This window comes from Aquarana catesbeiana, linkage group LG09, assembly GCF_042186555.1.
Source record: "Aquarana catesbeiana isolate 2022-GZ linkage group LG09, ASM4218655v1, whole genome shotgun sequence".
Lineage (NCBI taxonomy): Eukaryota > Metazoa > Chordata > Amphibia > Anura > Ranidae > Aquarana > Aquarana catesbeiana.
This window is the reverse complement of record NC_133332.1, coordinates 317,245,346-317,256,618: the sequence shown is the minus strand read 5'-3', so window position 1 is coordinate 317,256,618 and position 11,273 is coordinate 317,245,346. Positions and strand designations below refer to the sequence as shown.

At 45.9% G+C, this 11,273-nt stretch overlaps 1 protein-coding gene across 1 annotated transcript in view; it reads right to left on the bottom strand.

The window, feature by feature from the left end:
• Positions 1 to 778: 778 nt before the first annotated feature.
• The window catches only part of SYP (synaptophysin), a 40,943-nt gene continuing 30,448 nt past the window's right edge, over positions 779 to 11,273 (bottom strand). The window contains exons 5-6 of the mRNA XM_073600990.1: positions 7,097 to 7,418; positions 779 to 1,853 (exon numbers count right to left, since the gene is read on the bottom strand). Coding sequence (XP_073457091.1) covers positions 7,101 to 7,418 — 318 coding nt within the window. The 3' untranslated portion in view covers positions 779 to 1,853; positions 7,097 to 7,100. The remainder of the gene's footprint in view (positions 1,854 to 7,096; positions 7,419 to 11,273) is intronic.

Below are 11,273 nucleotides of genomic sequence, written 5' to 3'. Positions count from 1 at the left end.
ACATCAGGTACGTGGCCCTCGTGACAGCCGCCCTCTAGCAGGAAATTCTAGAGCACTTCATGCTTCCCTCTGCTGACCAGCTTTATGGAGATGCTGATTTAATTTTCCAGCAAGACTTGGCACCTGCCCACACTGCCAAAACTAACAATACCCGGTTTAATGATCGTGGTATCGCTGTGCTTGATTGGCCAGCAAACTCGGCTGACCTAAACCCCATAGAGAATCTTTGGGGTGTTGCCAAGAGGAAGATGAGAGGTACCAGACCCAACAATTCAGAGGAGGTGAAGGCCACTATCGAAGCAACCTGACCTTCCATAACACCTCAGCAGTGCCCCAGGCTGATCTCCTCCATACCACGCCGCATTGATGCCGTAATTCATGCAAAAAAGGAGCCCCAACCAAGTATTGAGTGCCTTCTATACTGTACATGGACAGACTTTTCACTAAGCCAACATTTCTGTATTAAAAATCCTTTTTTTTTATTGGTCTTATGTAATATTCTAATTTTCTGAGATACAGAATTTTGGGTTGTCACTCGCTGTAAGCCATAATCCTCGAAATTAACAGAAAGAAATGCTTGAAATCTATCACTCTGTGTGTAACGCTTCTATATAAAATATACGAGTTTCACTTTTTGAATTGAATTGACTTTTGGATGATATTCAGATTTTTTTTTGGAGATGCACCTGTATTTAGGCGATTTAAAACTGAAGGTCAATCGGGCTTTACACAAAGCCCCGGAAAGCCCCAGGATTTATGAATAAAACGAGAGACACGGTTTGTTCCAGTCTGTCTTTATTTCCATTCAGGATTACAACACGCAACTTCAGTGTCACAAATACAATATACAGCACAAAAGGGGGGGTAACCAGGCATGGGCAACTCGGAAAGGGGATGTACATCAGAAGCGGGCAGTAATGACGTCGGCTGTGGGCATAGAGGGGGGGGGGGGGGTCTTTAGTACCCAAAGTGCACAGGGAAGGGATCACCCTCGATATTTTATCGTAAAATCCGGTCCCTCGTCCAATCGTCACCAGAGACGGCCTAACTCTTTAACGTCGGCTGCGCTACCGTCCCGTCCCATCTTACCCACACTGCACAGGGCAGCATCCTTCTAATAATTACATTCAGAATCATCAATCCCTTTTATTGTGCAGAGGATTGGGGGGGGGGGTTACAAATGCATTGCAATGTGCAAACGTCACAGATTGCTAAAGGAAATCTAAAACTAACCAGAAGCTTAAAAAACTGTGCCTTGTAATAAATGCTCTGCCAGAATCAATTTCCCTGCCAGAAGAGTCCGAGGATTCGACGTTACGTTCAGTAAATAGCCCAATACTGAGTTGTGCTGGCAGAGGGGGGTGAGGGGGGTGGCATCGTGAAGCACTGCAGCCCTAACGCATCTGCCAGGGAAAGAGATTGACGGCGGCGATCTACGGAACTGGCGGGGGAAACGGCTCACACGGCAATGCTCTGCGGGGCTCTGGACGGTGGTGGTGGGGTGGGGGTGAGGGAGGAGGTGCACAGCAATGCTCTGCGAGCTCTGGACGGGGGGAGAAGGGAAGGGGGTACACAGCGATGCTCTGCAGGGCTCCGGAAAAGAGAAGGAAAGGGGTACACAGCGATGCTCTGCAGGAAGACAGTCTCTGGTAGAATGAGATGGAAATTTTCCTGTGTTTTGGTACAGATAGATATCATTAAATATATTTATATATATATTATATTATATATTATATAAACATCACAGACACAACATTCTCCCATTTATATTCACTCTGGCAGCCGGGCTGCAGCACTGCACATCAGAACATCACAACCTGAAGCTTGACCTCAATGATCAGTCGTGGAGAAGCCTGCAAGCAAGAGAGGGGGGGCCAGGAAGGAGGCAAAAAAAAAAAAAGAGGAAATAAAGGGCAATGATGGAGTAAAGGTGGGCATGAGGTGCAGGGAAGAAGCCACAGCATGGAAGTATTTAGTGATGGATATGAAGGATGGTGGTGCCATGGCGAGGAATGAGGAAAGTTCAGAAGGACCAACAAAGAGAAGATTTGTAGAGGACATCAGAAAAGGGGTTTCCATGACAAGGTTTTGGTGGAGCACAGTATGCAGGCATGGAGGAGTTTTGTAAGGGCGGTAGACCAGCAAGTTTTTTTTATATTGAGCATAAAGGCGTAAGAGAGTTGAAATGGGATCAGGAAGGAGAAGGTTTGGTGATAAGGTTTCAAAGAGTCAGGAATGGAATTTTAAGAGGGAAACAGAAAGGGGTAGAGGAGTAAAGATGGGAAGCCAAGAGGGAGGAAGGTGGGCACATGATGATGGACAGAAAGTAGACATTTTAGGGAAGTGGGTGGTTTGAAGAGCAACAGAAGATGGTAGAAAGATGGCAGGTGGGCGGATAAATAGACAGTTAAGGTGAAGAGAAACAGAGGAAAGAAAAAGTGCAGAAGAGTATATATGTTGGGTGAAGAGTGGAAGAGAAGGGTGGTCATGTTGGGTGAAGAGTGAAAGAGAAGGGTAGACATGTTGGGTGAAGAGTGGAAGAGAAGGGTGGAGGGGGGTAAAGGTGAGATTATATGTAGTTGAGTGGGGAGGAGGCAGGTATGAAGAAAAGTAGTTTGAATGGAATAGACATGTTGAGTGATGAGGGACAGAGAAGGGTGGATATGTTGGGTGAAGAGTGGAAGAGAAGGGTGAACATGTTGGGTGAAGAGTGGAAGAGAAGGGTGGGGGCGGGGGGTGAAAGTGAGATCATATGTGGTTGGGTGGGGAGGAGGCAGGTATAAAGAAACGTGGTTTGAATGTAATAGACATGTTGGGTGATGAGGGACAGAGAAGGGTGGATATGTTGGGTGAAGAGTGTCAGAGAAGGGTGGACATGTTGGGTAAAGTGTGGAAGAGAAGAGTGGAAATGTTGGATAACGAGTGGAAGAGAAGGGTGGACATGTTGGGTGGAGTGTGGAAGAGAAGAGTGGAAATGTTGGGTAAAGAGTGGAAGAGAAGAGTGGACATGTTGGGTGAAGAGTGGAAGAGAAGGGTGGACATTTTGGAAGAAGAGTGGAAGAGAAGGGTGGACATGTTGGGTGAAGAGTGGAAGAGAAGAGTAAATATGTTGGGTGAAAAGTGGAAGAGAATGGTGGATATGTTGGGTGAAGAGTAGAAAAGAAGAGTGGACATGTTGGGTAAAGAGTGGAAGAGAAGGGTGGACATGTTGGGTGAAGAGTGGAAGAGAAGAGTAAACATGTTGGGTGAAGATTGGAGGAGAAGGGTGGACATTTTGGGTGAAGAGTGGAAGAAAAGGGTGGACATGTTGGAGGGGGTGAAGGTGAGATCATATGTCGTTGGGTGGGGAGGAGGCAGGTAGGAAGAAAGGTGGTTTGAATGGAATAGACATGTTGGGTGATGAGGGACAGAGAATGGTAGATATGTTGGGTGAAGAGTGGCAGAAAAGGGTGCACATGTTGGGTGGAGTGTGGAAGAGAAGAGTGGAAATGTTGGGTAAAGAGTGGAAGAGAAGGGTGGACATGTTGGGTGGAGTGTGGAAGAGAAGAGTGGAAATGTTGGGTAAAGAGTGGAAGAGAAGGGTGGACATGTTGGGTAAAGAGTGGAAGAGAAGGGTGGACATGTTGGGTGGAGTGTGGAAGAGAAGGGTGGACATGTTGGGTAAAGAGTGGAAGAGAAGGGTGGACATGTTGGGTGGAGTGTGGAAGAGAAGAGTGGACATGTTGGGTAAAGAGTGGAATAGAAGGGTGGACATGTTGGGTGAAGAAGGGCAGAGAAGGGTGGAAAGTTGATGAAGGTGAGGTCATAAGTAGTTGGGTGGGGAGGAGGCAGAAAGGAAGGCAGGGAGTTTGAAGGGAGAAGAGTATACAGGTGCAGGAGAGCATATCAGTGGACGGTTTGGGTGAAGATGGTGGACATCATGTATGAAGAAATTAGGGTGGAAGGACAAAGGGGAGGTTGGAAAGCAGAGGAGGCAAAATGGACACGGAGGGTTTAAAAACGGTACGTAGAGAAGGAGGGCAAATGAGTAGGAAAGGCAGATGGAACAAATTAAAAGCACGGGTATCAGGTAGTGATGGATATAATGGAAAGGGAGAGATGTGGTAGGGAAGGGAAGTGGGAGAGAAAGAAAAAAAGGTAAGGTACACAGTCTGCAAAAGAATCACAAATTTTTTATTTTTTTTTAACTTGAGCTAATATTACCATCAATGCGCCCAAAGATGAGGTAAACCCATTGGCCCCCCAAACCCAACATGCCCGCTCCAGCAGGAGTGCCGGCTGTCAGTCTGACAACCAAGGTCCCGGTATTCGCTTTTATGTTAATACAGAGTGTAACACTTTTCAATTAATAAATACATTTTAACCATATTGTTACATTGTATTTGGTTATCAGTTACCATTTAACCCCTTGGCTAACCCTGATTCGCCCTCATTAGCTCCTCCCCTTAGCTTGTACTTTTTGGCCCTTTTTTAAATCTTTTGTCTACAAACTTTTTTTTAAATGTTTTGTTCATTTCATTTATTTTTTTTTTAGCCTTGCCTTATAGAAATCTTGTGGAAAAATGTATAGAAAATTGCAGAACGTTTGTAGAAAATGTATAGAATGCCCCAACATCACACATTCGTTGCAAACAATACCCACAATATGTGTATTTTCTATCAGCTCCATCTAGTGGCCATAATGCGGTATTTCCCCTGATGGTGATATTTCAGATAATTACGGCATTATGGGCACTAGATGGAGCTACCGATCGCAGGAAATACACATATTAGAAACATTATGGAAATTATTCATGGCGGCTTTGCGAATGCATCGGCTCCATCTAGTGGCCATAATGCGGTATTTTCCCTGATTGAGCTATTTTAGAGAAATACCGCATCACGGGCACTAGATGGCGCTGAGGATCACAGGAAATACACATATTAGTCACATTGCAGAGATTATTCACGGCAGCTGTGTGAATGCGAAGACATTTGCACAGAGAATTGTGTTATAAACAGAGCCCGAAGTCAGGGGTAAAACTGGACTACCATTGCCTTTAGAATATGTAGACAATAAAATCATTTTTTGAAATCAATACTGTTCCCTAAAGCCTGGTATATTTTTATATAATAATAATTATAACGCAGCACAGCGTTTTCATATAACTGGTGTGGCGGTGATCAGGCACACTGACTGGTAAAAGTATGTAAAAAAATAATAATAAAACATTTTAAAAAAAAATTTTTTTTTTTTTTATTATTACTTTTTTTTTTTTTTTTTTACATTTTTTTTCATAGAGTGACCAGAACAATACAGTGTAACCATAGTAACACTGTACTACTCTGGGGAGGTGATCAGGATTTTTTTTTTTTTTTTACATACTATGATTGCCTAAAATTTTACAATTGTAAGCAACCATTTTTACTCATTCAGTGTTTACTTATGTGATTGGCTGTGATTGGCCCTGTCTGTACCATGTGATCCCTGTGACCCATCACAGAGCCCATCACAATAGTAGACAATGGATGGCATCAACCAAAGTCTTTCATTACGTACAATTGTCACGAGATCTGCAGTGATTGGCCACAGCGATCACATGGTACCGGCGGCGGGCCGGTACAGTGATCTGTTATCAGGTGGACACGGCGGGTGACAGATCGCGCCAGAGCACATGTAGCTCTTGGGCTGCAGGTTGGACACCAGAGATCTAAGTCAGGGGTCTCCAAACTTTCTAAACAAGGGGACAGTTTGCTGTCCTTCATATTTTAGGGGGGGGCAAACTGTGGCCAGTGGGGGTAGAAATTGTCCTGATGTTCAGTGGGAGTAAAACAATGCCCTATCTTTGGTGTCAGTGGGAGGACTAGTGCCCCATTGTTGGTGTCATTGGAAAGAATTCTGCCCCATCGTTGGTGTCAGTGGGTGGAATTGTGACCTTTCGTTGGTGCCAGTGGGAGGACTAGTGCCCCATTGCTGGTGTCATTGGAAAGAATTCTGCCCCATCGTTGGTGTCAGTGTGAGGAATTGTGCCCTTTTGATGGTGTCAGTGGGTGGAATAGTGCCCCATTGTTGGTGTCAGTGGGTGGAATAGTGCCCCATTGTTGGTGTCAGTGGGAGGAATAGTGGCCCATTTTTTTTGTCAGTGGGAGGAATAGTGGCCCATCGTTGGTATTGATGGAAGGAATTATTCCCCACCATTGGTGTCAATGGGAGGAGTAGTGCCCCATTGTTGGTGTCATTGGAAGAAATTGTGCCCCATCATCGGTGTCAGTGGGAGGAATTGTGCCCTTTTGATGGTGTCAGTGGGTGGAATAGTGGCCCATTGTTGGTGCCAGTGACAGGAATTTTGCCCCATTGTTGGTGTCAATGGGAGAAATAGTGCCCCATTGTTGGTGCCAATGGAAGGAATTGTGCCCTATTGTTGGTGTCATTGAGAGGAATTGTGCCCCATTGATGGTTTCAATGGACGGAATTGTGCCCCATTGTTGGTGTCAGTTGGAGGAATAGTGCCCCAATCGTTGGTTTCAATTGAAGGAATAGTGCCCCATCGTTGGTGTCAGTTGGAGGAATAGTGCCCCAATCGTTGGTTTCAATGGAAGGAATAGTGCCCCATCATTGGTGTCAGTTGGAGGAATAGTGCCCCAATCGTTGGTTTCAATGAAAGGAATAGTGCCCCATCTTTGGTTTCAGTGGAAGTATTTGTGCCCCATCGGGGGTGTCAATGGGAGGAATTATTCTGCATTGTTGGTATCAATGGAAGGAATTATTCCCCACCATCAGTGTCAATGGGAGGAATAGTGCCCTATCGTTGGTGTCAGTGGGAGGAATAGTGCCCCATTGTTGGTGTCAGCAACAGGAATTATGCCCCATTGTTGGTGTCAGTGGTGGAATAATGCCCCGTGGGCCTGATAAAGGCAAGCAAAGGGCCACAGTTTTGAGACCACTGACCTAGGCCAACATCAGTCCTTGTCTTATGACAACAATTTCTAACTGGCTTTAGTTGTGTGTGTGCCCAGGACATGTCCCTTCCCCATGGACCATGTATGACAATGTTGTCTTTCACGGCACAGCGTAGGCCGGCGTATGTCTTACGTAGCTTACCCTGCAGGCACTCACCAGCTCACATCTGGTTGGAGAAAGAGGTTGGGACACCTTGCTGGGTATACCCGCCTTGGCTGTACCCCTGTTGGTTGTATTCAGGCTGCTGGCCATAGTAGTCAGGCTGGTAACCTCCTGGTTGTTGTGCGTATGAGTCCTGCTGACCATAACCCTGGACCTGGCCCTGGCCCTGGACCTGTCCCTGCCCATAGGAATCGGGAGCTGGATGCTTCTCCTGGGCTGGTGGTGGGTACTTCATGAATGGGGCTGTCCATCCCGTCTCTTTAAACACAAACCAGATGTTTCCCAGCCAGATTATGCAGTTCAGGAAGCCGAAGGCCTGGAGGGAGGAATTTTTAAAAATTTGCGTTATCACATAATTGTATGGCTGAGCTAACTTGGACTCAACACCCAAAATCTATACGAAAAATCTGGTGACGAATAACTTGACCAACCAGCACTAACAATCTACAGCTACATACCAAACATATCCAGAAATACAGGACCTATATAAATATTGGACTTAGCAAAAAATCCATTTCATGGAGTTCATAGAGGGAGGAATTCCGAGCCTGTTGGGTTATACTGCCACCTACAGGAGGATCAGGGCTGGGACCGGGGGCAGCTGCCCCGGGGACAGTTTCATTATGTGTTGGGGGGGGGGGGGGGGGGGCAGCACCTGTAAAGTACATTTAACCAAGCTGCGACCTCACCTTAACCAATTCCATTCTTTAATGACCCGAGCTGCTGCCCCACCTGACCAGGAAGAGCCTGAACTGAGGAACAACGATGTCTCCAGTGGTGGGGTCCATTGTCTGCAGCAGGGGGATGTGGGCCGCACCAGGTATCAGCACTTTGGGGGTGCCGGCCAGCCGCCCCAACATTTTTTTTTTTTATTAGTTGCACCTTGCACTCGTCAGACAGGGGGCACTGTAGTGCTAGTATCATGGATGCAGAAGACTATCACATCAAGGGGAAGGAGGGCGCAAAGTTCGGATCCTTCAAGATCCGAAGTTCAAGATCCTTCACCCTGGGCACTGGATGACCTTATCCCGATACTACCCAGCATGCCTCAGTTTGGTGGAAATGCAGTACCGAGAGAATGTTCATCAACACACAGTGGTGGGACCCGTGTCCCTCAATTGTGTCCATCCTCCTAGGCCAGTGATGGCGAACCTCGGCACCCCAGATGTTTTGGAACTACGTTTCCCATGATGCTCATGCACTCTGCGATGTAGTTGAGCATCATAGGAAACGTAGTTCCAAAACATCTGGGGTGCCAAGGTTTTCCATCACTGTCCTAGGCCACCAGCAGAAAACTGAGGCATGCTGGCAACAGGATGAGAGTAATAAAGGTTAATATCCGGCTGGTAGCTGTTTTTCTTGTTTGCCGGTGTCCAAACCTCCTGTAGGCGGCAGTATAACCCAACAGTCCCCGAATGCCTATGTCCCTCAACAAATGAGAACTGAAGGCAACGGCTGTCCATTCCAGTCAGTGCCAAACTGTATATCGGGATTCATTCAACCCAGAAGACTAGGGGCACCTTGTGGCAGAAAAGAAGTACTGCACGGGACAACTTCGGATTAACCACATCCCATCCAGGCCAATTCTCACATTCCTCTCCTACATGTAAAAAAAACATGTTTTTTTTGCAAAAAAAATTACTCTGAACCCCCAAACATTATATATATATTTTTTAGCAGAGACCATAGAGCAGGGGTAGGCCACCTCAGCCCTCCAACTGTAGTGAAACTACAAATCCCATCATGCCTCTGCCTCTAGGAGTCATGCCTGTGATTGCCAGGGTCCTGCAATGCCTCATGGGACTTGTTGTTTCAAAATAGCTGGAGGGCCTGAGGTTGCCTACCCCTTGCCCTAGAGAATCAAGAGGCCGTCCACAGCGTTCCCCCTTAAATCAGAGTTCTTCTTTACACCAGAGTCCACATTGTTCCCCCTTACATCAGAGTTCTTCTTTACATCAGAGTCCACAGCGTTCCCCCTTACATCAGAGTTCTTCTTTAAATCAGAGTCCACAGCGTTCCCCCCTTACATTAGAGTTCTTCTTTACATCAGAGTCCAAAGCATTCCCCCTTACATCAGAGTTCTTCTTTACATCAGAGTCCACATTGTTCCCCCTTACATCAGAGTTCTTCTTTACATCAGAGGCCACAGCGTTCCCCCTTACATCAGAGTTCTTCTTTACACCAGAGTCCACAGCGTTCCCCCTTACATCAAAGTTCTTCTTTACATCAGAGTCCAAAGCATTCCCCCCCTTACATCAGAGTTCTTCTTTACATCAGAGTCCAAAGCATTCCCCCCCTTACATCAGAGTTCTTCTTTACATCAGAGTCCAAAGCATTCCCCCCTTACATCAGAGTTCTTCTTTACATCAGAGTCCAAAGCATTCCCCCCCTTACATCAAAGTTCTTCTTTACACCAGAGTCCAAAGCATTCCCCCCCTTACATCAGAGTTCTTCTTTACATCAGAGTCCAAAGCATTCCCCCCCTTACATCAGAGTTCTTCTTTACATCAGAGTCCAAAGCATTCCCCCCTTACATCAGAGTTCTTCTTTACATCAGAGTCCAAAGCATTCCCCCCCTTACATCAGAGTTCTTCTTTACATCAGAGTCCAAAGCATTCCCCCCCTTACATCAGAGTTCTTCTTTACATCAGAGTCCAAAGCATTCCCCCCTTACATCAGAGTTCTTCTTTACATCAGAGTCCAAAGCATTCCCCCCTTACATCAGAGTTCTTCTTTACATCAGAGTCCACATTGTTCCCCCTTACATCAGAGTTCTTCTTTACGCCAGAGTCCACAGCGTTCCCCCTTACATCAGAGTTCTTCTTTACACCAGAGTCCACAGCATTCCGCCTTACATCAGAGTTCTTCTTTACACCAGAGTCCACAGCGTTCCCCCTTACATCAGAGTTCTTCTTTACACCAGAGTCCACAGCGTTCCCCCTTACATCAGAGTTCTTCTTTACACCAAAGTCCACAGCGTGCCCCCTTATGTCAGAGTTCTTCTTTACATCAGAGTCCACAGCGTTCCCCCTTACATCAGAGTTCTTCTTTACACCAGAGTCCACATTGTTCCCCCTTACATCACAGCTCAAAAAAAAAAAATAAAAAAAATATCCCCCTTCTAGCACAGATCCTCTACCCCTCAACTTCCCCCTCCAAGCACAATCCTCTCTCCACACTCTAACCCCCCCCCCCCCCTTTCCAGCACAAATTCCCCTGCCCCAAACCAATATCCTAGCACAAATCTTCCCCTCCTAGCCACAAATACCCCCCAATCACTCCTACTAGCACAAGCCCCCCCAAGAAAAAATCCCCTCTAGCATATTACTTTTATAGTACAACCCCCCCGTATCCCCCCTCTTAGCACAAACCCTCTTCCCCCATCCCCCCTCCCAACACAAATCCCCCCAAATTAGCATTCCCAGCGCACCTCCCCAAATCTGCCCTGCTAGAACAATTCTTAACCCCCTGCCACCCCCCAAATTCCCCCACCCAACACAAATCCCATCCCCCCAATCTGCTTGTTAGGTTCCCCCCCCCCCCCCCCCAAACCAATAATACCACAGTGCCCAGGGCAGCCATCCCTCCTGCCCACCCCTTGTCCCGGCCCTGGCCCTCCACCCCTCGTTATGTCTTTTCACCTGGCATTGTACAACTTCAGCTATACTGCTGCAATACACACAATGGCCACAAGATGGCTCTACAAACTCATACAGCAAAGCATTAAAAAAAAAAAAAAGCAGAGAGGGCGTCGTCATTTTCAGACATTGAAAAACATCACCGGACATTTTTTGTATATGTTTTTCAGCACCGAGAGCCAACGTTATATCTCACTATCACATATTGTTGTAATTTTCAAAGTTAAAAAAAAGGATAACTTAAAATAAAATGAACTTGAAATCCCTCCCCTACAAAAAAAATTCCGAATGTACACGGTCTATAGAATAAAATAATGGAAGCTGCAATTTTTATGTTTCATAATATTATATTAAATCTTTTTTTTTTTTTTTTCAGTAAAAAATAAATTTAAATCAATTTTAGTGCGCACAAACATGATACAATTCCTAATTTTTATAACAATATTTATATGTTACATATAAGGCTTGACATGTTTGCTATCTGATTACTCGATGCTAGCGATAAAATAAGAGGAGTAAATAGATATCAAACA